Source organism: Sciurus carolinensis, chromosome 10 (assembly GCF_902686445.1).
Source record: "Sciurus carolinensis chromosome 10, mSciCar1.2, whole genome shotgun sequence".
NCBI lineage: Eukaryota > Metazoa > Chordata > Mammalia > Rodentia > Sciuridae > Sciurus > Sciurus carolinensis.
The window spans coordinates 50508294-50535612 of record NC_062222.1 but is presented as its reverse complement, the minus strand read 5'-3'; the positions used below and the strand labels follow the sequence as shown (position 1 = coordinate 50535612).

The window sequence follows — 27319 nt, the reverse complement described above, 5'->3', positions numbered from 1 at the left end:
TAATGTACTTAATGCACTACTGCTAAACAGTGAAACCATCTAGACCTCACAAAACTCAAGCTAAATTAGACATTTACATTACAGTTGATGAGAAAGTGATTACATTTCATTGACTAGAAGGACACTGGACTTTATAGTCTCTAGGGGTAGATAACAATTTAGAGAATGTAACTCTTTCAAAGTCTTACCTATATATACACTAAGTAATGCATATATAAAAACTCAGTCACTAATTCTCTATGATATACAAAATTATTCCATAATATATTTTACTCTGGGTATGAAAAATGAAAAATGGTGGAATGAGACACACATCATTACCCTATGTACATGTATGATTACACGAATGTTATGAATCTACATCGTGCACAACCATAGAAACAAAAATATGTACCCCATTTGTGTACAATGAATCAAAATGCAGTCTGTAAAAATAAAAAAAAAATTTTAAATCTAGGAAATATATTCTTAGTAAATTTAGTTTACTTAAAAAATACTGTGAAAGGTAAATGTATGCCTTTCTCTAATTTCTTATATAATTTTTATGATTATTATATTAATAAAATTTTATTTTGGTAAAATGATGTATTTTCTATACAACCTATGGTCATTTAATCTGTTACTAATAAAGAGTACCTGCACTGCTAAATAATGAAAACATCTAGACCTCATAAAACTCAAGCTAAATAAGACATAAAAATTTACATTATAGTTGATGAGGAGTAAGTTAATCCTTGATAAGAATTGTAATATCTAGTCGGGTGTGGTGACACATTCCTGTAATCCCAGCAGTTCAGGAGGGTGAGGAAGGAGAATTCGAAGTTCAAGACGAGCCTCAGCAAATTAGCAGGGCCCAAAGCAACTGAGTGAGATCCTGTTTCAAAATGAAAAAGGGCAGGGGATGTGGCTCAGTGGTTTAGTATTCCTGGGTTCAATCTCTGGTACAAAAATTAAAAAAAATTGGAAACACCTAACCTTTAAATACAGATGTGCCTCAATTTATGATGGGGCTATGTCCAGATAAACCCACTCTAAGTTGAAAACACATTTAATATACCTAACCTACTGACAACCATAGCTTAATAACACAGTATACATAGAAAGTCAGTATATATAGAAAATCTGTTTACTTGCATGATTATATGAATAACTGGGAGTTGCAGCTGCCCCCACCCTGAAACTTGAGAGTATCATATAGAATATTGCCAGCCGGGGAAAAGACAAAAATTCAAAGTACAGATTCAACTAAAATTGTATCATTTTCACACCTTTGAAAAACTGGTTGAACCATCATAATTCAGGGATCATCTGTATCAGATGCCTTCCATTCTATCTCATTCTCTTCTATGTTAAAAGTCAAAACTATGGAGAGGTAATGATTCAAAATCAGGTCATCTCACAGAGACAAAACCCCACATAAATCCAGGTATATAATACTAGACAAAGGTGTCAAAAACATATGTTGGAGAAAAGATGGTCTTTTTAATAAATAGTACTGGATAACTGGAAATCTATATGTAGTAGAAAGAAATTGAACCCCCATCTCTCACCCTGCACAAAACTCAACTGAAGGTGGATCAAAGATCTAGGAATTAGACCAAAAACCAAGCATCTCCTAGAAGAAAATGTAGGCCCAACACTCCACCATGTTGGCTTAGGAACTGATTTCCTAAACAAGACTTCTAAAGTGCAAGACATAAAATAAAAAATCAGTTGTGGATGGCATCAAATTAAAAAGCTTTTTCACATAAAGGAAACAAGAGAATAAAGAGAGAGCCAACAGAATGGGAGAAAATCTTTGCCACTTGATCCTCAGATAGGATATTAATATCCAGGATATACAAAGAACTCAAAAACTTAACAACAAAACCAAAACAAAACAAATAATAAATGAGCAAAGGAACTAAACACATACTTCTCAAAAGAAATGTAAATGGTCAACAAATATGAAAAAATGTTCAACACTTCCATCAATTAGGGAACTGTAAATTAAAACTACATTGAGATTTCATTTCACTCCAGTCAGAATGGCAATTATCAAGAATAAAAGTAACAATAAATGTGGCAAGAATGTAGGGAGAAAGGTACACTCATACATTGTTGGTGGTACTGCAAATGAGTGCAACCACTCTGGTAAGTAGTATGGAGAATCTTCAAAGAACTAAGAATGGAATCATTACATGACCAGCAACCCATTCCTCAGTATATAACAAAGGGACATAAAATCAGCATACATCAATATTTATAGCAGCACAATTCACAATAGCCAAGCTATGAAGCCAACCTACATGCCCTTCAGGATGGATAAAGAAAATGTGGTAGACATACACATGTATTGTGGGAAGCCATCCTTATTTAGCAGAATCAGACTAGATTGAGCCATGGGACGTAGAGGCCTGGCTTCCAGGAACTAATAGCCATGGAGGTCTGTCCCAGATTGCCAGGAAGCCTGTGGCATTGCATGGGAGTGGTTCCGTCTCCTTCTGGAATATTCCCCCTAAGAGAATGGTTCCCCTAACTCCACCCTATCCTATCCATCACAAAAGAAGATCCTCCTGGTCCTGGCCCCCTTTACCTGTGTATTATAAATAAAAGAGAGTTGGGCGACTTGTTGCTGTTGTTGAGGCCAGAGCTGGTATGGCCAGACCCATCATGCCCTTCTCATTTAAAAAGAGTATTGGCTCTTGTGTGTTTATTGAGTAGATAAGTTTTGGGGTAATTGAGTGATATACATCCTCCTCCAGCAGTTAACCCTTTTCTCATCGACGTGGGATGTGGATGAGAGAGGCCCCCCACAAGGTATTACTCAGCAATAAAGAAGAATGAAATTATGGCATTTGCTGGTAAATGGATAAAACTGGAAAACATCATGCTAAGTCAAATTTGCCAGTCCCCAAAAGTCAAAGGTCAAATATTTTCTCTGATGTGTGGAAGTTAATCCAAAATAAGGTTGGGGGTATAAGAAAAGAAGAAAAATCAGTAGAGTAGACAAAGGGGAATGAAGGGAAGGGTGCAGGGATGAATAAGAAAGACAGTAGAATGAATCTGACCTAACTTTCCTATGTACATATATGAATATACCACAGTGAATCTCACCTTTATAATATATCCATAAGACAATAACAAAAAAAAATAAGTAAATAGCAGAAAAATCAGTAGAGTAGAGGGAAGGGAATGGGGGAGGAAGAGGAAGAAAAGGGGAAGTACTGGGAACTGAATTAGAACAAATTATATTCCATGCTTTTATGTCAAAATGAATTCTTTTATCATGTATAACCAAAAAGAACCAATAATAATATTGTTAACACATACTTAAGCAATATTTAAGACAATGTTAATTTAATAAGCCAGGCATAAAATTGAAAATGCATACAATTCTAAGTATGCAAAATAATTTGTATGTATGCACAGAGAAAAAGTGAAAGGAATAAAATAGAAATGTTAACAGAAAACAAACCAAAAAAAACATGTCATCTGGTTTCAAGGCCAGTGTTCTTTCAGTATTTTTCCTTTTCTATATTTTTTAACAGAAAACAAACCAAAAAAAACATGTCATCTGGTTTCAAGGCCAGTGTTCTTTCAGTATTTTTCCTTTTCTATTTTTTTTAAAGTCACTAAAATCTATGGTTAATGTTACGGAAAAAGCAAGATGCAAAATAGATTAGTGATATCCAATTTCTACAAAAATGGGATTTCAGTATTCAAGCCTAAAAGTTTATGTATGAGCACACCTGCTTGTCTGTCCACTCATTATTGAGAGCTACAGACTATAATGCTCCACAAGACAAACAAGACCGCTTTCCTCATATGTCTTAAATTTGAATGGAGTATTTGAATTGGTTTCTCCTTTGACTGACAAGTCTTCTAGTGTAGTTCCTCTCTTTGCTGGTTTTCTCTTTTTCATTTCTTCTTCATGAAATATTTTATTGATTATGTTTTATAATGCAGGCTTTCTAGTTTTGAATTATTTTAACTATTGTTTATCATGGAAGATTTTGATTTCATCTCACTCTAGTCAGAACAGCAATTATTAAGAATACAAGTAACAATAAATGTTGGTGAAGATGTGGAGGAAAAAGGCTCATTCATACATTGCTGGTAGGAATGCAAATCAATCCAAAGACTATGAAAAGCAGTATGGTGACTCCTTAGAAAACTTGGAATGGAACCACCATTTGACCCAGTTATCCCACTCCTTGGTTTATACACAAAGGTCTTAAAATCAGTATACTAGAGTGATGCAGCCACATCAATGTTTATAGCACCTCAATTCACAATAACTAAACAATGGAACCAACTTAGGTGCCCTTCAATAGGTGAGTGAATAAAGAAAATATGGTTTATATACACAGTGAAATATTATCTAGCCATAAATAATAATGAAATGATGGCTTTTTCTGGTAAACAGATGAAACTGAAAAATATCACACTAAGTGATATAAGCCAGTGCCAAAAAACCAAAGGTGGAATGTTCTCTCTGATATGTGGATGCTAAGCCATAACAAGGGAGGGTAGGGGAGGGAAGAATAGAAGTTCATCGTATTATATGGACATAACTTTTCTATACTCACATATGAATACACAACCAGTGTAACTCCACATTATATACAACCACAAGAATGGGATCCTAACTGGAATGAGTTGTACTCCATGTATGTATAGAATGTCAAAATACACTTTACTGTCATGTATATCTAAAAACAACAAACAAAAAAACCCATCTTTAAAAAGTTTGAGTGGGGGAAATAAAGTATATAGAACAAAATAAATAAAATGATAAATACTAGTTTTACTTTCATCACTGCATAGCTTAAAAAGTCTATCTCATTCTGTGATATGCAAAAATAAGTTCTAAGAACTAGAGACAGCTAAGCTCTGCTACCAAGTATAGGTTTATAAAAACAACAAATTGAATTCTATGCCTTATCAGATGTGTAATTACACATATGCATATATTCTAAAAATACACACACATATATATTGTCAATACAAAGAATCACATTCACTGAAAGATAAATTACTTGCTAAAGTCTTCTCTGAAGTGCAACAGAAATTAGAACACGTGCTTCTCTTCTCAATTCTATCCAGCAAATATTTTCTATGATGGGATAAAATTTTTCATTTCAAATGCCCATGTGCAACCTATACTAAGTATTACTGTGTTAATTTCCTACAGGTACAGAAGTGACATTAACTGTTATGATTGTTCAGCTGAGCTTGTGACATCATTTTGTTCAGTTTGTCCAAACTGGCTCTCTGTTATAAACAAATGATGACGGATTTTTTAAAATGTCTTTTTGACCCTAATGGAGATTTGGAGATTAGGCCAAATTGATGCTTTATCAACAGGAATCTGTTTCTCAAAACAAAGTCATCTGCAGGAATATTTTAATGTATGAATAGATATTTACTTCACATGTAATAGGATTATTTTAATGTTTGATTCTAATTTACTATGAATAATTTACTACCATTATTTAAGAGAACAGTTTAAAATTATCTTTCCTTAGAAAAACAGCAATCAATTTAAGAGTTTTATCTTTACAGAGAAGATTTATCAATATATTTTAAAATTAGAAAAACCTACGGTTTAAGGAAAAGAGTTTGAGATCAGTGGTTGATAGAATGAAAATTTCGTAGCACACATGAAGGCTGATAAACAATGCTACTCACAGTCTTGTAAATGTAGGCATTTGCTGGAGTTATACTTTCTGGAAGAAATGAGGTATTCATGGATTATTAAATGGCTGCTACATTTTGCTGGGAATAATAGTTTTTCTGGTCCAGAAAACTTTCTCTCTTAAGTCATAAGATACATGTAAAATTATGGGAGGATAATTTGTTAGTTTATAAGTCAACAATTCAGAGCCTTCATACTTCTGTATTGGCTACTTTTTCCTGTTGCTATAATGTAATACCCAAGACTAGGCAACTCTATAAGGAAAGGGTTTATTTAGTTCATAATTTCGGAGACTAAAAGTCCAAAATTATGTCACAGGCTTCCACAACAGATCCCCTGGCTGCATCACTTTGTGGAGGATGACATCATGATTGGAGTTCATGCCAGAGGGAGAGATTACTTCACAATATAGGAAACCAGAGAGTGATTCAGGAGTCAGGTTCAGGCTTTTATAATATAACACCACACTCTGTGAGAGCTCAGGGCTCTCATGAGAACTTCAATTCTTTCCCAGGACAGTGTCTCCAATGACCTAATGACCTCCTTCTAAGATTCCTTCCCTTAAAGATCCTATCACCTCCTAACATTGCCATATTGGGGATCAAGCTTCCAACACTTGAAACCTTGGGGGACAAACAAATCCAAATTATAAGTACTTTTTGACTTAAAAATGTACAAAACACTGTCAAGAATTAATCATTGTATAGAAACTTATTTTATATAATTAAGATTAGGTACTGCATGTGGTGGCACGCACCTGTAATCCCAGTAGTTTGGGAGTCTGAGGCAGGAGGATCATGAGTTTAAAGCTAGCCTCAGCAACCCAGTGAGACCCTGTCTCTAAATAAAATAGAAAAAAGGGTTGGGGATGTGGTTCAGTGATTAAGTACCCCTGGCTTCAAACCCTGGTACCAAAATAATAACAACAACAATTAAGATTAGGCAAAATGCTGTTAACATTTTTGAGTAGTAAAAACTTCCTTTTCTTTCATGGTATAGGAAGAAACTGTGTAAACAAGTCATAAATTCCCATTCACAGAGACTCTTGGAAATGGATATTTTACTCAGTTCTCAGGAATGTGCATAACCAGGATGAGTCAATATTCAAAATTTATAGGCTATATACTATGTGCATATATTACATTGGCAATATGGAAGGAAGTGGGTAATGAGAGAAAAACACTGTATTAAAAGGGCATGAGTTTAAAATCTATTGGAAGAAATAAATCCTGAAATAATTGGAAGGAGGATAAAAAAGGTAAAGATACAATAGAGCAATATGGGATGTTAATTACAAAAAAATTAATTTTAAAAATGATGAAAAAATTGGAGAGAGGAAGTCAGTTGAAACGATGCTGACAACTGACATGAAGCACTCAGAATATTGGGGAAAGAACAAGAAAGCTTTACATTGGGTCATCCCTGCTACCTCACAAGGCACCACATTCAGCAGGATTAACTCTTGGGTTTTTTGCTAAATGAGCTATTTCTTTTTCTTTAAATTTGCATATACCATATCAATCTTCTGAAGTTCTCATCAAGAATTAGTCATTCTAACTATTACTTTCACAGATTACGGAAATAAATGAAATAAAAATGTTAAGGACTAATTTTAAATTAAAAAGTTTTCATATTTTGCTAAATAATATTTAGCATTTTAAGGTAAGAAGCAATAGAAATTTGATAATCAAGATTTTTATTAAATTACAGTGTATTATAGTTTATATCCTAATAGTAACCTTTTTATCTTTAGGGTAAAATGATATAAAAACCTGGTTAGTCATATCACTTCTTGAGTTTCTTTTGGGCAGCTTTCCTCTTGACCATCTGTAATCGCTTCATAGCATTGAGTTGTGATTCTTGTGATGTTGGACCTTTAAGGGATGCTGAAGGATTGCTGCTGGATTCTGAAGTTGTTTTGCTTGTAGTACTTGCACTGGGTCCTGATGTACCACTATTTCCATTTCCACTTAATTGGCTGCTACTTCCTGGAACTAAACTACTGGGACTGGGAAGACCTACTTTGCTGACATTATCACAACTAACTGAACGACTAAGGCCAGTTTTGCCTAAGGTTAGAGGTGGAGGGGGTTTCAATGGTACAGTGGGTGTAGTACTATTACCAGAACCTATTTTGGAACCTATTCCACCTTTGGTTGATGTTGCAAGACCAGTCAAACCCACAGGCTTCTGGTTAGATGATGAGGTAGCAGGTTTTCCACTATTGTTTTGGGTTGTTGAACTCAATTTTGCTGTTGATGGACTGGCAGAGGAAGTTTTGGCTCCAAAAGCTAGCCATGCATTTAGGCCACTAGTTGCTGAAGAGGAAACACTGGTACTAGAAGAATTTCCTGAAATAACTGGAGGTGTCTAAAAAAATAAAATAAATATTACATTAGAGCCAAGTATGATCAAAACCTATATAATATCCTAGTATATATAACACATTTACTTGTTAGGTAGTTTATACCAAAGTAAAGGTTTACAAAATTTAAATAATACCACAAAATTAGTTTCTTATGAAACTGACCTGAAAAAACACACAGAACAAAACTTATCCATAGCTAGTGGGAGTGTCAATTTGTAAAACAAAAAGTTTTGGATGCCATATTCTTGTTTAAATGATTCCAAAAGAAAATATAAGGAATTCCTTTTAGATTCATTCAGTTATAAATCATAGCAGAAAATAAGATTTAGTGCTTTAACTTATTTTTTTTACCCAAAAAGGTACTACTTATCTCAGAAAAACATCTCATTCTTTAGATTTTGCTTCAAATGACTTGGGGATCATTTCAAAAACTGAATGCACTCTTTTTTGGGGTAGAGGGGTGTGGGGAATTGAACTCTGGGGCACTGAACCACTGAGTCACATCCTCAGCCCTATTTTTGTATTTTATGTAGAGACAGGGTCTCACTGAGTTACTTAGTGCCTTGCTTTTGCTGAGGGTGGCTTTGAACTCAGATCCTCCTGCCTCAGCCTTCTGAGTCGCTGGGATTACAGGTGTACACCACCATACCTGGCTCTGAATCTACTCTTAATGGACAAAAATGCTCACAACTGGAATATTCAAGAGGAAGATGCCTGAGATAAAACTTCAGTCAATAATTATTTATTGAGTGAATGTATGAGAGAAAGAAAACAGCTGCATATAGACTCTAAAGTCATTTTTTGTTTTTTTAAAAAAAAGTTGCTACCAACCTGCACTGAAAAATATATGCAAAAGTACAGTTAACTACTTAGAATTGTACAACTTTTATGACATTAAGATAGAAATATCTCACAATTTTAGTGTCCCAATTTGTCCACATTTCTATTGAAACTATCATATAATAGATTACTACTTTCATTCAGAAGACAGTATCAACTGCTTTATAGGCTGTCCAGTGGCATTTAGGTAGGTAACTTGTTCCCATATGTTTCTTAAGGGTATATAACACTTCAACTTCTCTGTCAACTTCCTAACTTGGCTAATCAGAACCTCACAGTGATACCAATGCCAAAATCTAAATATGTATTACTCTTATTCACAGAACAATTTTTTTTTTTCATTTTCACACTGGGCATTTTTTAACTCAACTTCCTTTTATTTATTTATTTTTTTGTTTTGTTACTGGGAATTGAATCCAGGGGTGCTGCCTTAAGCTACATTCTATTCTTCATTTTGAGACAGTCTGACTAAGTTACAAAGACTGGCCTCAAATTTGGTGATCCTCCTGCTTCAGCCTCCTGAATAACTAGGATTATACCATGCCTGGATTGAATTAAACTTCTTAATGATACTCTACCTTCATAATAAAAAGACTTCACCAAAGTGTTAGGTTCACAGACAGATAATGGGTAAAGTCTCATAAAATAACATGACTTTTAAAAATTGTTATTATGTTTAAAATATATCCAGTTATATTTCAGAACTGACCTTAGCAAAAATTGACAAAACAATTTTCACTTTTACAAGATAGTGTTTGATAGTGTCTACACAAAAACTTTTTTTTTTTCTATAATACCCTGGATTTTACCAGTGAGCTCTGTCCCTAGCCCTTTTTATTTTTTATTTTGAGACAGTGTCTTGCTAAGTTGCTTAGGGTCTTGCTAAATAGCTGAGATGGGTCTCCAACTTGCAGTCCTCTTGCTTCAGCCTCCCAACTCACTAGGATTACAGGCATGTGCATGTGGCAACATTTTTAACCAAAGGAAAAGTAACCAAATAGTATGCTCTGGGATCTTTGCTTTATAACAGGAGTAATCCAGTCTTTTGTTCACATGCTCTGTTTTTAAACAATAATATAGTATGGTAATTAGATTATCCTGATAAGGAAAACTACAGAAAACATAAATTCCTAGAGGAATTCGTACTGGAAATAAGAGAAAAAATTAGTTAAGAAAGCAAAAGGACACAGGTGTAGTATAGTTTTCAATTTCAGTTTTGAAAGATTTAATTTTTTTCTCTTTCCTTTCTAGTAAACATAAAACTGTCTGCCATATGGCTAAATGATCTTTCAACAAACTTCACCAAAGAAAACCCATTTGAAGTAATTAAAAAGACCAACATTGATAAAGTATAAACAAGAAAGCAAGTTCTGTGTTTGGCATTTTATTTTAATGGTGCTGTTGCCTGGTACTGCTTTTTAGCACAATGACAGATGGTTTATAATACTATCAGGACACATAGAAGTAAAATAAAACAAATATAGAGACCACAAAATTTTCTCACTATTCAGTGTGAAAAATAAGTTTGTCAAATATTTTTAACAAGACTTTTCTTGCCATCATTCTAGTTGGACAGCATTTGTTTTTTACACGTAAATGGCAGTGAAATGTTTTCATAGGAAAAAGTTATTCATTTTAATCATAAAAACACCCAAACCTCTTAAGCAGACAAAATGATGGCCAAGACCTTAATTTATTTGCCAGAAAATGATTTAATGTTGGATTTTTTAAAAATAAACCTTAGTAATAGGTTAATATAAAAATTATAAAATATGATTATTGGATATAGCAACCCAAATTACATATAATAAATAAGAAATTATCTTTTCTATTTCAATTTGCCAAATTGCTATATGACAAATCAGTAATGGATATCCTCTGGATATCAACTCTTCACCAGTAAATTAAAATAAAAAATGATCTGCAAATAAAATTATTGGCATCTTTCTCAGAGAACCTTGTATTCATATCCTTTTCGTCACACCAAGATTCTTGAGCTTGCTACTTACAGCTACTGAGACAAAGTACTATCCTTAGAATTTCTGGATTTAATCTTTGGGAATTTAGGGCCAATATTCTCTTCTATCTTTAGTACTATGCTTAAAAATGGAATAGATAACTCAGTAAAAGTATCCTTTTTCTAATTAAATTAGATAATATTTTTAATGATATCGTAATTCCAGGATATTAGTAATAAATATGTAATGCAAACCTAGGAATGAGGAAAGTGATACTCACTAGACAGTATGGTCCCTTAGTATAAGAAGGTACCTCTGGGTGTGGTGCCATACACCTGTAATGCCAGTAGCTTGGGAGGTTGAGGCAGGAGGATCATGAGTTCAAAGCCAGTCTCAGCAACTTAATGAGGCCCTAAGCAACTCAATGAGACCCTGTCTCTAAATAAAATATTTTTACAAAGGGCTGGGGATGTGGTTCAGTGGTGAAGCACCCCTGGATTCAATCCCCGGTACAAAAAAAAAAAAAAAAAAAAGGAGGTATCATGAAAATTCATGATAATAAAGGATAAAAACAAGACAAAGTAAGAAAATTTCCTCAATACTCAACAAATGGGAGGGAGGAGTTAAGAGGATGATCAGTTCAAGTAGTATAAGGTAAATTGTTGCTAATGAAGGCAGTGGTACTTAGAATTTAACCCAAAATTCCTGATTGGAAATAAGTATCTAACTACACAAGAATGACAAGAAATGTCATTTTGAAATGATCATAGATTGTTCTTCTTTGTGATAAAAAGAGAAAAAGTAGAAATAAAATAATGATATAAATGTTACTTTCATACTTAGTAGTAATTAATCTTAATTCAAAATATAAACTTTCTAATTAAATTTCTTATTAAGCAATTATTGTTTAGTCAACTAAACCAAGATATAAATGTAGATAAAAATGAAAAGGAAAGTACCTTTACTTCTGTTCTCTTGAATGCCTGGAAGGTTGTTTCTTGTTTGAGTTTAGTTTCTGGTTTCTTAACCAATGGATCTTTGACAGCGGGAGCTACAGAAACAACTGTGGGGGCTGGTTTCTGTGGTGGTTTCTGAGATTTTTGAGCCTGTAAAAGTCAATGCATTAAATTAGATACAAGATCCTAACTGAATACATAAAACATAAAATTTATCATAGGACCAATCACTGAATGGATAGAAGTAAATATTTTTTTAAAATACTGTGGTGACACTGAAAATACAGACTGCTACACAAATTATTTTTGTGATCATCATCATTATATTAGTAGTTTGACAATTTCATTAGTTTCTAGACAGTAGTAATAATATTAAGCATTAGAAATCATAGTTGTATTGTTTTGGAAATAATCATAGTTATTATTACATCGTTTTGAAAGTAATGGCAAAGAAAACAAGTTTATACATGTTCAGGATGGAGTGATTTTTTTCCCCATGAATATTTCTGATCCATACTGTGTTGGTTGAATCCATGGAAGCTGAATCTATGCATATGGAAGGTCAACCATAAATGCAACCGGTTAGCTATATTCATCATTAAGTGCATTTAAGAGCTTTCTTCTTGAGGTCCAGGCATAAGTCTCTGAGTTAGAGTGTAAATTAAAAACAGCTTGAGCCATTTATATGGTTTTAAGTACAGAATGGTGGTGGGGGAGCAATTTATTGATAAACAATGAAATTTCTAAGGTTTTTTTTACATTGTATAACCAAGTAAACTAATCCATACAGAAAGTTCATAAATACAAATTTCTATGTTATCAATTAAGAATTTCATTCCCTTTCCCTTTCTAAGCATTTCTAGTTTATTTTGTTCAATAATTGATCTTTCCTTTATAACTAAAAATGCTGTTAAATTCTCTTATAAGTTCTAATCATTTCTTGGTTTTAGTGTTTAATAGGTAGATAATAATGTATAGACAGTATGATGCAGTGCTTGAGAACAGAGTTTTTGGAGTCAAACAGAACCAGGATTAAAATGCAGCTCACTACTTCCCCAGCTTTGTTCCCTCAGGAAAAAAAACATGTAAATCTCTAAAAGCTTTATTCTCTTCATGTGCCAAGTGGTGATAGTACCATCTGTTTTGAAGGAGGGTTATGAGAATGAACTGCGATTATATAAGAATTTAGCAAAGGGTATGGTATAGGTTGTGTGCAACAATAATAGTTACTATTTATTCATCATCATTATTTATAAATCATAATTAAATAATCCAGGAGAATCTACTTATATTGTACAGGGAAAGATAATCTCAGTCAGTTCTTCCATGGTCTTTGACAATACTCACAGGTCCATGCAGTATCATGGAAATTGTTAATAATTTGTCTCCATTTCTGCAAGCTCAAGTTTGGCCTTTTTTATCCTTGTTTGGACCTTCTTATGTCATCATCTTGTGTTATCATTTGCATACTACACAATCTTGGTCCGTAAGTCTCAATTAGTACTATTTTTATATTACATTTCCATATTAAAGTACATCTACCTTCAGACATCACTTATAAAGCAACATCCAGATTAAAACTATTATTAAGGATGCTAAAAGACTATCTGTGGTAAAATATGAATATGGCTTTTGATTTCTGGTACTGATATACATTTCCTTCATATTACTTATCTTATAATGAGAACTATAGAATGTAGGTGTCCTGTCCTGGGTTTTTGCTCTGATGCTACACAAATGAATAAGGCCTCATCTCATTCAGGCAATGCATTGATAAACGAGTTAAACATTTAATTCACAAAGCAGATAAAGAATAAACAGTACTTAGATGAAAAGGTGAAGTTTAGAAGCAGAACACACACCACATGGAAGTTCATACGTTCAAGAAGTAATGCACTTAATCTAGCAAGGCCAGAGCATATTGGTGATGGTGAAGCAGTGAGAGAGAAGGCTTCAAGGGTACCTGTGGTTAAAAAATGGAGGGCCCATATATGCACCCTAAAGAGCATAAACTCATTATATAAGTAATAGAGAGCTACTTGAGGTATTTAGATAAGGCTGGTTAAGTATTTTAGATGAATGATTCTAAATGTTATAAAGTAGGTTGAAGGGAAGCAAACAGAACTTTATTAAAGTTCTCTTTATTAAAAGAACTTATTACTGCAATGATATTGCAATTATCATTGCAATAAACAATGACAAGTTGTGAAACAGGGTAATAAGAGAAATGAACAGATTTGGAGATATGTAAGAGGTAAAATCAACAAATTTAGCAAATAAATAGAATTAAGAGAACATCATGAATGTTTTCTAACTCAGGTAACTCAGGCTTTTTATCTTACCACTTTTCACAGTGCTTTATTACATTATACACTGTTTATAAATACATTGACATAAATAAGGAATGTTCATAATTTGTGGGTCTTCAATTCTGTTAATCTATATTAGAATAAGTTAAAAGCTAAACAGAAAAATGCATGTAACATGATCTTTAGGCATAGAAAATAAATCACAAAAATGTACTACATATACAAACATTTAAATAATTAGCTTATTTATATTTTCAATGTTAAATGTCCAAATTTTTATTTTGATATACGTATCAACAAAAAAGTACCAGAGACACTTTAAAATAGAAAAAATATAATTCCTACCATTCTTTTCATTTGTCTGGTACATCGGGCACAGTACCACACCAGGCGAGGGTCATTCACTTCCTTGTCCGTCACCTGGGGTTTATGGCAATCTTGGTGGTAGAGATTATGGCACTCTTGACACTCTACTAATTGATTACCAGATGCCACTGTCATTTGTCTAAGAAAAATATACCATTAAACATTATATCTTCTTGAATACAACAACTTAGTCATTTCAGAATTGTTCTAGTAAAGTTTAATATATTCAAAGGAAAAAGAAACTCAGAAAATAAAAAATATTAATAAAATCCCAACACATGGCCTACAAGAACACTTTATTTCTTTATAGTATATGCCCAATCATTACTAAATACATGACTTCTTAATTAAGTTTGGTTACATTCTCCTTATCATTTCCCCCTTTTTTTTTCATTCTCCCAGAAGGTAGTGGAATTTGACTGGTACTCTAACAGTCTCATAATATTTTCTCAGTGTATCTATTAAATTTCTTTATAGCTGTTATGTTGTTCTGTCATCATCATTAATGAGTTACCAAAATGTGAAAACTGAACCTAATTATCTACAGTGCTTAGCATAACACTGTGTAAACACAGTGCATTCAATGAATGTTTGATCAACTGAATAGAATGAACTAATACATGTATCGAAAAAGATAAGTTCCAATAGCACAAAAATCCATCACCACATCCACAGATTATTATAGTAAGTCTCTCAAAGAAACACTACAGTTACTAAATCTCTCCCTATTAATACTTTGCTATTTATTTATAAAATGGTAACTTTCATAGTAAAGGCTGAAATAAAAAAATGTCTTTGAAAAACATGAAGTTTCCACAAATTACCTTGTTAAGCACAACTATTTTATATAAGAATCACGAAAATACAGCTTACTCAGTCCCAATGTACCCAAATTAAACATTTTTATTAAGTAAATAGTAATCTTTTTTGTTATGTTAGGTGACGAAAACCATTAACAATAAAAACTAACCCCCGACATCAAGTTATTATTTCTGATTTTGAAATGCATTTTCTACTAAGCAGAATTATCTGTTTTTATAAATATGCATTTAAGTCTTTAAACATCACTTAATAAAACCTACATGTCTTTTATTTCCACTATTCTTAGAAAAAGATTTAATGGTATTTTAGGAAATGGTATATATAAGCTTATTTTTATGAGTGCTATCAATAATTCTTAAAAGACAAAAAAAAGTGACATGGATTTCCTAAAAAGAAAGATGGAAGTAATGAAGTCTGCTATTGAACAGATTCTTCCTCAGAAATATGCAATAATCACTTTCCTTCTAGACTCCAAGAATACAAAAAAAGTTACTATAACACAACAGATTAAAGAAGCTATAGTCAGGAAAATAAAATATTTGATATTTTAACATCACAGGACATTAAATTGCCCCATAATGTAATTCATAAGGCATAATCCACTCATTTCCTCTTCACTCCCAAATAATCAAAACAAGAAAGAAAGTGTCCATTAATTTCAACGATTTTGTGGGGAAAGAAGAGAGACAGGAGGAAGCTGTTTGCTCTTGAAGAATCATCATCATCATCATCATCATCATCATCATCATCATCTGTGGCAAGGTACAACTCACCTACAAACAACACAGGCCAATCCCATCTCCATGGCAAAATCATCGGCACTAGTCTCCTCAAAACTAGAAAGATCAGCCATAGCTAAATCCTTGCTTGTTTGGACAGTAATAGGAGAGGATCGTGTCTCTGGTTTCTCCAATCTAGGTTTCTTTGGAATATCAACTCCTTCAGTGACATCTGATTTCATCTATAAAAGTACCCAATCAAAAATAATAATGAAAGTAACACAGTAGAACAAACTTTAAATCACTGAGAAATAAAATGAACACTGTGCAATGATCAAGTCTATTTTACAGGTATTTTCAAGTAAGAGCAGACATGCACATTAAAGATCTGTAAAATAATTATAACTAATTTATAATCAGCATGTCAAAAAACAGCAAGATATATGGACTGGGGTTGTGGCTCAGTGGTAGTGTTGGCCTAGCACGTGTGAGGCACTGGGTTCAATCCTCAGCACCACATAAAAATAAATAAATAAAAGTACTGTGTCCATCTACAAGTAACATCTGTTTACCAGTCATCCAGACTTAATGCATTGCTTCAAAGCTAATTCTGGTTCTTTTCTTTAAGACATAAATATTGTAGATAAACCTGATAGGCAAAAATTGAAATCTAGTAAGATGTGGAAAATTTGGAATTCTTACACTTTGTTGGAGTATAAATTTAATACATCCACTTTGGATAGCAATTTGGTGATGTCTAGTAATACTAAAGATGTACATACTCTACTACATCCATTTAAAGGTGTATGTCTTTAAAAAAAACTATTAACACATTCATTAGAGATACATAGAAAGCCCTACTATAAAAACAACAGGAGAAATAATCTAAATGCTTATCAGGAGGGGAATGGATTAAGTGTTTTATTCATAGAATGCATTTTGTATGGTAGCTAAAATAAATATCTAGATCAACATGCATTGATATTAATTTTCTAACACACATTGTTGAGTGGAGAATAACTTTTTCTCCATCAAAGGACATATATATATAGCATGTAACATCTGTGTAAATTTAAAAGTACAAAAAATAATATGTAGTTTATGAATAGACACTGTAGTAAAAGTATAAAAATATGCAATAAATATGCCCCCACTTTGAGGGCAAGAGTTATTGAAAATATTTTTAGTGTAACTATTTTATTAATTATTAAAAGTCTAATTACTGCTTGCAGTAATCATCCAAAACATACAATCTAATTATCTATGGCCCTATTAAGATGCTTATCACTAGGTAACAAAGTTCATGTTGAGGCATTTACATCTTTATTCTTTTTTTTTTTTTTGGTACTGGGAAATGAACCCAGGGGCAATTAATGATTGAGCTGTATCCCCAGCCCTTTTTATATTTTATTTAGACAGGGTCTGACTGAGTTGCATAGGGTCTCACTAAATTGCTGAGGTTGGTTTTGAACTCACAATCCTCCTGCCTCAGCTTCCCAAGCACTTTGGATTACAGGCATGCACCACTGTGCCCGGCTCTTTTCTATCTTTATTTCTCAACAGCCATTTTATCTAAAATCTCTGAGTTATAAAGTAAAGCTTACACTTGAAAGTACTACACCCCAGGGCTCAAATATCTGTTGACAGTAAATAGAGAAATGCTTCTAAATTTTACTCATTTTACAAAAAGTCAGTACTACAGCTATCAAAACAGATTATTGAGTGATTATTAAGTATCTATGCACACTATTCTATAAAAGAAAAAGGCAAAACATTGTTTTTGCCTATGAAGTAACTGAATTACTCTTTCATAAATTAAGCTAAAATAAAATCTTACTTTATCAGCAGGTCTCTTTTCAGCTTCCTTCTTTACCTTTTCTGTTGCAAGGACTTTGCCATTATTATTACCAGAAGGAAGACTGGATGGTGTTTTTGGCTCTTGTTTAACAGAAATAGATTTTGTGTTTGAAATTTTGGGAGGCTCCACATCCTAAAAAGTAAAATAAAAAGATACCAGTAATTAAATATTCACACTAATACACTGTAAAGAATAGATAATAAATCCAAACAATGTTCAGTTAAAAACTTAAGATACCATGACCAACATAACATCCTTTTCTTAAAGGACTTGAGAAAAAATTGATATGCAAACTGTAACTACTTCAAGTGTAAAGTATGATAAGTTTTGATGTGTGTACACACACATGACACCATCACTGTAATCAATATAATGACTATATCCATCGTTTTCCCAAATTTCTTTGTGGCGATTACAAAGTGATCACAAAGATATATACTACAGAAACTTAGGCATTGAGCCTGGGACTTCACCCAGTCTTGAGCTTCAGATTCTGATTGGACTTTGGCAAGTCTTATAATTCTATCTTCCCCTTCTCAGATTGGTATCTAGGTTCCCAGACCTGAATAACCTGAAGTTTCAGGGCTAGAGCTTTAGAAGAATTTGAAAGAAGGTCTTACTAGGTGTTAAAGAATACAATAAGCATTGTCATTCACATAGAGCCCAGGTAGATACTACTCCAGGTGATATACATACTTTAATTTTCATGGTTCTGCAATATTATTCTCATTTTGCCAATAAACAGAGTCTGTGTGAAACTAACTTACTGTTTCTCAGTTTCTTCACTATAAAATGAGGAAAATAAACAATACCTATCTCAAAAGTTCATTATCACAATTGATATTATGCACATAAGCCACTCAGGAAAGTGCCTGGAACACAATAAGTGTTCAAGCTATGTTATCCATTATTATTGTACAATTATATTAAAAAAGTTTCTCTGATTCCAAAACATATATCCTTATAATGGCTGACATTGGCTGCTTTGTTATTATTAAGATTAGAGATACACTTCTGACTTCATTCATACCTACTTTTCCCTTCAATTATCCTGTCCATATTTAATTTACTTTATTGAAAAACTCCTGTCCTTTTACTTTACTACATTTTTGTCCTTAAAAATTAGAGAATAATTAGAATTTGTGATTACATTAAACAGCTTTAAAGGAATTGTGATCATAAAGTATTGGAAATTGAAGTGAATCATGAAAATGTAGATCTCTGTAACATCAGACAGTAGAAAAGAATATTTCCTAGACCAAACTAACTTTTCTGTGTGATATAACAGTTCTCTGAAAGCTTGAGAGAAGAAAGTCCAAGAATACAGCTTCATCATGCCACAAGGAAAGATTATCATGGCAGAGATTGTTGTGAGATGGTCTAAATATTACCATTATACCACTACAGGTGTTACAAATCTCTTTCCAAGCTTTTTATTCATATGCGTACCTTTTGAGTTGGACGATAACTTGAATCAATGCCCCGAGCCAAGGATTCATCAAGCAGTGCCTTTAGCTTTTCAGCAGAATCTTTACTCTTTGAATGTAAGAAACCTAGTGCTTTCAGAAAAATGGGATCAAGTTCCAAGTTCACAGCAGCAGCCATTGCAAACACCTGAAGGAACAAAAGAGGTAGAAGTAATTTAGTGAAAATGTGCAATTACTTATGTCTAAGTTTTATGTATTTTGTTCTTATATTTACAATAGATAATACTGTGAAGATGATATAAAATTTAAGATTTCCAAAAGGTTATTATGGATAAAAGTGTCTTATCCCTGACTGGCATTATCTAGTTCTTTTCATCCAGAACAACCAGTTTTATGTGTTTTTTGTGTATCCACATCCATGACGAAATTTTAAGTGCAGATTATATTCTCCATGCTACAGAGCCACTTCCTAGTTGTTTTAAAAGATGCACATATAGTTTCAGTACACAGGAAACTAACTGAATTTAGGCCAAGTTTACTACATATCATAACTTCTCAAACCTATTTCCACAATAAAAACAAAAATTTAGTGTGCATGTGGGGTGGAGGCGGGGAGGCAGGTCACAGAAGAGCAATGGTTAAAAGGTGCATTAATTGATGGCTACAGAAGTCACTGCTGCAACTTTTACCTCAAAGTTTTTTTCCTTCCTTAGTCCTCTGCCCCAAATATTGACTGTCTCAAAAAACACGTTAATGAAAACTTCATTAGATTACATTTAGATTGTGGTATCTCATGTATTAACCTATTTTTTAAAAAGCAAGGTTTCTGAGGGATGGCTCTGTATCTACTACACATATCTCACAGAACCGACAATGTTATGTGTCTTAAGAAGCTTAAAGAAAAGCTGAGATAGTTGAAGACATACATCAAAGGCTTATGAAATTCTAAAACATTGAAAAGTTTTGCTTTAGTTAATAACAATGCTATCAGGTGGTTCTACTTCTGGTTGTCACTTTTTCAAATACCTCTCCAGGCAAAGAATTATTAAAATAAAAACGTATTCTTTGTGTTCAATCCTTTGATCAATATACTACAGTTTGAACTTCCCTTCTATCCTTGAGGTTAATATTATAATAATGCAACACACCAGCATTGATGCAGTTAAGGATCTGTCAGCAATTCCACACTAATCTTCCATTTTCAGGGGCTTAAAATACCATTAAAACTTGCTGTAGGTTGAATCATAGTATATGAAAGCACAAGCCAAAAATAAATTTTCTTTATGCATTTTCCTCCTACTGCCCTCCACATCCCTCCTCTTGTTTGACAGGAAACACATGGAAACACCCCTAGGCTTTTTTTTTTTTTTTAATCTATTTGATAAACTCAAAATTATTGTCAAATTCTGTGCTCTACTAAAGTATCACCTGAATCACCTCTACAAAGGAGTCCAAAGGCCAATACTATAAGAAAAAAATAACAGTTCAAACAGTCCTATTAGTAAGGATCTGACAAAATGGAAAAGCCATCACTGCTTAAAACTGTATTATTGCATATATTTTTTTCTACAAAGTGGTAGGAACAGAAAGTTTATTTTAAAATTTACTCATGGAGTTGGGCATCATTTATACTTTCAGGAAAAAAAACAGCTCCTCTGTACAATTTCAAGGATTAAAGGTGTAAACCTGCCATTCCTCCAAAATGTACAAAGGGAACACAGCCTTACCTTTCTATTGGCCTAATTTTATGTAGTTGAAGTGTACAATGGTTTATTACATCCAGAACAATCTGTTTTACTGGATGCTGACCAACGGATTGATACCTAGAAGAACGCTGTAGTATTCAGGAAAGAAATTACTTTAAATTTATATGCTGAAAAAGATGGAACCAAAGTAATTTCACATATTTCTATAATAAGAGATAAAAGGTTTATATTATAATTGGGTAAAAATAGCATATAAATTATAAGATATCATAAATACCAATATTTAAACTTTGGAGTCAGTTCTTTATATACAATCCCATAACTAAACTTAACAGGCTTGTACCCCTGTTTAATTACTGACATGTCCATCAAGTCCAGTGGTATACAGGAAGAAAATGTTAAAATTCCCATTTTTAAATTATAAAATAAGCATTAACATATGTGCATATAAATGGCCAAATATATATATTATAAACACACACACACACACACTCTATTTTTTTAAGAAGACAATTGGAAATTTTAATACTTGATATTTGATGATCAAAAGAATTAGCAATTCTTCAAATATGCTAATGGTATTATAGGTGTTTTCAAAAGAGCCCTTATTTTTTTTAAAGACACATTCTGAGATATTTACAGATGAAATGATAAGTTATCTAGGGTTTGCTTCAAAATCATACGGGGTGGTATATATAGACTGGGGCCATATCTAAAGCAAGACTGGCCATGAATGGAGAATTGTTAAAGATGCAGGATGGGCTCCTTATTCTATTGGCTTTTCTCTCTCTCTCTCTCTCTGTCTCTCTTTTTTTTTTTTTTAACTCATGTAATAAATGAAAGCAAGTTTGGAGGCTACTGCTCTAGTCTATCTAGCAACTTCCAGTTCCCCTTTCCCTCATTATACATCATGGTTGCTTTAAGGTATAAACTATCCTTCCTTCAAAATTGCTCTGGTGCTCTTTCAGGTCAGCTCTTCTCTCTCTCCACATTAACTTCACCGCTAGCCCCTACTAATTATAAATTATATTACCTATAATTTCCATTTTTCCTTAAGCACTCCTTTTCTCTCTGTACTTGCACCACTCTCCTCAATGACATCACTTCCCTTATAACCTCCACCAAAGCAGTGTTCCTCTGTCTTGTTCCTTCACAAGAGTAAAGAAGAGGTCTACAGAGAACTTACTTTATATTGCTGCTTTTAGAACAATAACCCATGACCATTATTTATCGTCTCTTGAAATTCACCTCTGCATCTTCACTGTTAATAACATATTAAATATCTGTCCCAGTCTGTTATTCCTCTCTCTCTGTCATCATCTCTGACAAATGAGCATCTATCAATGATCTTCTCCAACTTCTACGCTCAGTTTATTTTGAATTTCAACCTGAAGGAGTTTATCTTTAGCCAGTGAAATATGAAACTTGCCACGATACTATTCTTTTTGACTATAATCAATCCTGGTTTTGACTACCATCTCCACCACTCTATTCCATGGTTTTAAATCAGTAACTTCCCTCAGGGTATCAAGAACACCTTTCTTCCCAATTTATTTACATTTTCTTTCTTTGCTTCCATTCCACCTGGTCTTTGAATTTATAAAGGCCTCCAATTTCTGGTTCCCTATGGTTTCTCCTTATTGACACCTTGCCCCAACTTCTTTTCCTCACCAAATAGGAAATAATAATTGAGGTTAAAATAAAAGACTCACAGTTATGTGTTTTATCTTTTATGTTTTAGTTTTTTATCTTATACCACCTGTCTCTGTTGCCTTCTATTTTTTATCATCCATTCTTAATGGCAAATATACATAGAAAGTCATAAGGAAGAGTAATTTTTTGTACTCTATCTTCTTTACTGTTTCCAAAAATATTTTCCTAGAGTTACACCAAATCATGTTACTTCCATACAATTCCTTTCCTGTACATTTCAAAACCTACAATTCTTTTTCATTTACTGCAGTATGTTATTTTACTTCCTATCCAGCTTACATTCCATGGTCTAACCATTCAAAAACTACCAGCACTGTAAGCATCCCTGCCCCATTGTTTATAGATTTACCTATTCATAGACATCATCCCTACCAACCATCTTCTCCCTGTCTACACCAAAATTTAAGTGTGGCTGAAAGGAATACATGTACACACTGTATCTTCAGAGACACCAACTTCATCTTGGCACTCAACACAACTTATCGATCCTATCATGCTTTCCTGGTAAACTCCCTTTCCCACTTCCTGCAAACATCAGTTATACATTTTTCATTTTCTTTAAATTCTACTTTGGTCGATAGCCTCACCTCACTTCACAGAAAAACAGAAGCTATCATTGAGGAATTAAACCAACTTCCTGTCACCCATCACTTCTTCTTTTCTACCTCATAGAAAAGGAGATGGTACTTGCATCCTATCTTTTCCTATACTTTCTAGAGCCTTGAGCTATGGATTATTTATAATATTTAATATTATTTAAGACTTTTTCTTTCTAGGGGATCTTTTCATTAGCATTTAATATATTTGAAACTGTCCTATCCTGTCTTCTAGCAAACTTCCTCAGAATACCTCTTACCTTTTGCACTCTTTTCTTCATTCCTTCCAGTTGCAGTGCAATTCCTACAATTTGGCCTTTGCCCCACCATTCTATGAACATGCTTTTACCAAGGTCATTCTTCAGCAAATCTAATACTATTTTCCCTTCTACTTCTTTCTTAGTCTTTTTTGTAGGCTCCTCCTATTTCAATTAGAAATGAGATTCTTAAGGCTGGATATCTTCTTGTTCTTATTCTACTCCTTCAAAAATATGTTCTCTGCATCAGCAGCATAAGTATCACCTATATGCTAGAAATGAAAACTCCTGGTCTCCACTCCTAGACCTAATGAAGAAAAATCTCTTGAGAGTGGGGCCCAGAAATCTGTGTTAAACTCTCTAGGCAAGTCTGATCCACTCTATAGTATGATAGCTTCTACCCTAGACAAATTGATCTACAATCTTTTGCCAGTGATTACAAATTTCTCTCTCCAGCCTGTGCCTCTCTTCCAAGATCCAACTGCCAGCTTGACCTGGCTATTTCACTGGGACCTCTTAATGAACATGTTTCTAACAGAATGCCTCATGCACTCTTTCCTTCTCATCAGTTCTTCCTCTAATATTACACCTTTTTCAAATGATATTTATTCCACTGCACCAGGCAGAAAACTGAAATTCAGCTTGAATTCCTCCCAGTTCTTTACCTCCTACTCCCAATTCAATCACTAAACCTCTTATTAAATATATCTCAAATCCATCTACCTTTTTCAATTGCTACTACCACCACTCTAATTCAACCTATCATCATTTATTGTCTGGCCCAGTGCAATAGCCAAATTGGTCTCCCCATAACCACTCTTGTCGTGCTCCAAATTTCTTCATATCATTCACTTACTTAAAAATACTTCTAATCACTTCTCATGGTCCAAAGGTTAAAGGACAAGATTCTTAACAAGGTCTCTAATGCTCTACATGATTTGGTACTACATGTAAAGAAGTTACAACAGTACCTGGCACAAAAAATGTAATTATTAAATGTTACCTTCTATTTCAGGCTACTCTCACTGACATATTTCAAGTCCTCCAATATATCATAACCTTTCTTATCTCAGTGCTTTAGTAGAAAGATTGCCCTATTGCATTTTAGTCATTCTTCAAGTCTTGGGATGTTTTTTTCCTGCTCATTTCCTCAAAAAAATTAGAAGTCTTACTATTATATGATTCCCCAAACTTTCTGTATTTATTAATAATATTCATCAGTGTTAATCATATAAACAATATCCATATTTCCCACTCAAATGTAAATTTTCTGTGGGTTGGATGGTTTTACCTATTGCTGTAACCTTCATGTCTACCAGAGTGCCAGGCAAAGAGTGGGTCTTCAGTAAATGCCGATCAAGTAAATACCGGTTAGGTACTTTCTTCTTTTGAATTCTGTTATAGTCATCTTTTCTGGTTTTCAACTTGTATCTCTAACTACTCTTCTGTGGCTCATTACCTCATTCATATTGCTCTTCGTATTACCCAAGTATTCTATTCTTAGCTTCTTTATTTCTGTTACCAATTTCTTTTTTGGTAATCTTATAGATATTGTTTTCAACTATTATCTCTAGACAGATGATTTCATATGTTTTTTTCCTCCACTCTAATCTCTTTTAAGTTGGAATCTCACATGTCCAATTACTTAGTAGACATGCTTACCTTGTTGGTCTATTGGTATGTCAAACCCAGTTAAAACGAGAATTGAGATTATGAATGTCTCTTACAAAAGTTCCTCGTCTTGTAGTCTATTTCAATAAATGATAAAACTCTCTATTAATGAGGTCTGAAGTCTACATCTTTCCCTCACTGAGTTTTTCCCTACTTCTGATATCCAAAATTATAAGCCAGTCTTTCCTATAGATTCTGACTCAGCATGTATTGTTTTTCAGTTGCACTGTTGCTACTCAAACTCAGATCTTTATTAGTTTAGTTGAATTATACCAAAAATCTAGTTATTCTCCTTGACTTCAACACTTGCCATGGTAATTTTCCAGAAATGAAGCTTTTATTTTTTTCCTGAAAAATTAAGCTTTCCCATTGCCTTCAAAATAAAGCCTAAATTTCTTGGCCTGGATTTAAAAGAAAATTCATTAACAGACATAAAGAACTGCCAAGAGCTGGCCTTGCGATGCTTATTTTTTTTTTTCCTGCCTGGAAAGCTTTTTACCCATTTTTAAAACTTCCATGTCTTATCAATACCCAGTTCAAATATTACCTCTTGTGAAGACTCTGGCAGCTGCTGTATTTTTCCTTCCCAAATTCTTTTAATATTTTCTTTCCTAAGGTATCTTTTAGTACTTTTTCATGGTGCCAGAATGTTCTAATTTAAGCCACATTCTTCTTTGCACAGGTGTTATTATCCCTATAAAATTGAGTCCTTTAAAAGGGAGAGTTTCTTTTTTGACTATTTCTTTGCTTCTTTGTTAATTATCATAAAAGGACAGCTATGGAATTATTAGATTAAGTGATCAAAGCAAAATATAACCATCTTCTCTCTCCTACATAATTCTAATCATTTCCCAGTTCACTTCAGAAAAAGGCAGAAAAGAAACTCCAGCCTCCAACAAAACCAAATATTAAAAAAGCAAAACAAAACCCACCTCTTTCATGACTAGGAACATTATACAAGTCTGTAATGCTGTTTTCCTAACCTTTCACCTACTTTAAATTCATTAATGCCACGGGAGGGTAAATTTCACCAGAGAAGAGACTTTTTGTTCAGTTATTTCTCTGTGCTTGGAATTTAACAGGTGCTTATAAATTTTTATTGAAAGAACTAGATTTTTGTCTAAATGACACTTTTCAGGGTTTCTGTGATTTCTCCAACCAAAATGAGTAGTTATATATAAATATAAATTTGTTAGTTCCTAGATGTCATTTTCCCAGATTGCCCTACCTGAGAATCTCAAAACAGCCCAAAGTTGATCATCTGCATGTGCACAAGATAAAGGTAAATGATTCAATTCATGCAGAATGCAATGTTACAGCTGCCATCTCACGACGGCTCTAGAAAACCTTTCTGTTCCTGTCTTTGCAAAGCTTTTGCAATCCTTTTCAATAAATATTCTTTTAAAGATGCTCCCTTACATTCCTCCACGGAGTACTCGGCTTTGGATTACATTAACGCCTTACAGACACGTCTGGAAATGCAGGACAGGCGAAAAAGGCCCCGAATCCAAAATTAGTCAAATTGCAGAGAAGCTGAAAAGCGACAGGAGACACGTAAAAAACGAAAGTCAATCTTTTGATCATAGCAAAACACACCAAGGGCCTAGCACAGGGGAAGGTCCTTGACACAGGGGCCAGATGATGATTAAAGAGCTGTACAAAGAGGTCACCGTAATCCTCTAAGGTCCAAGACACAGTTCCAAGGACTTATTCCCTTGGGCTGGGTCCCCAGTCCACAACACCCTGGGAGGAAGCAGTGCTCACTGTAAGGGGAGAGCGATCAGGGCTGGGGCACGCATTCGCCAGCAAATTACGAGTTTTACCCTCAGTGAGAGAAAATCAAGACCCCGCAGAGCTCCCACTTGCCCCTCGCGGGGGTCTCGAGCCTCCCAGAGGCGTCTGGGAGCAGGTCCCTCGTCATAACTCACCGCTCCGCCCCGCCACTCGGTCCGTTCCCGGTGGCTCCTTTCGAACCGGTCCGCGCATCACCCGGCTCCGACAGCGGTAAAACAAAGGTTCCCGCAGCAGAGTCGAGGGAAACGTTTGGCAGTGAGACAGAAGGAAGTGACGTAA

At 33.8% G+C, this 27319-nt stretch overlaps 1 protein-coding gene across 7 annotated transcripts; it reads right to left on the bottom strand.

The window, feature by feature from the left end:
* Positions 1 to 4648: 4648 nt before the first annotated feature.
* Positions 4649 to 27316, bottom strand: Ints12 (integrator complex subunit 12). 7 transcript variants are annotated; one of them, XM_047566605.1, is made up of 9 exons: positions 27175 to 27298; positions 26666 to 26779; positions 21031 to 21137; positions 19326 to 19490; positions 17856 to 18008; positions 16073 to 16260; positions 14457 to 14616; positions 11806 to 11952; positions 4649 to 8050 (listed from the first exon to the last, which is right to left on the bottom strand). In XM_047566605.1, the coding sequence occupies exons 4-9, from the start codon at positions 19479 to 19481 to the stop codon at positions 7466 to 7468; spliced, it is 1389 nt and encodes a 462-aa protein (XP_047422561.1). In that variant the 5' UTR covers positions 19482 to 19490; positions 21031 to 21137; positions 26666 to 26779; positions 27175 to 27298; the 3' UTR covers positions 4649 to 7465. The 7 variants fall into 7 exon arrangements, with proteins under 7 accessions (XP_047422561.1, XP_047422560.1, XP_047422562.1 ...); XM_047566604.1 differs by lacking the exon at positions 21031 to 21137; XM_047566606.1 differs by lacking the exons at positions 21031 to 21137; positions 27175 to 27298 and adding an exon at positions 27011 to 27028.
* Between the last annotated feature and the right edge of the window lie 3 nt (positions 27317 to 27319).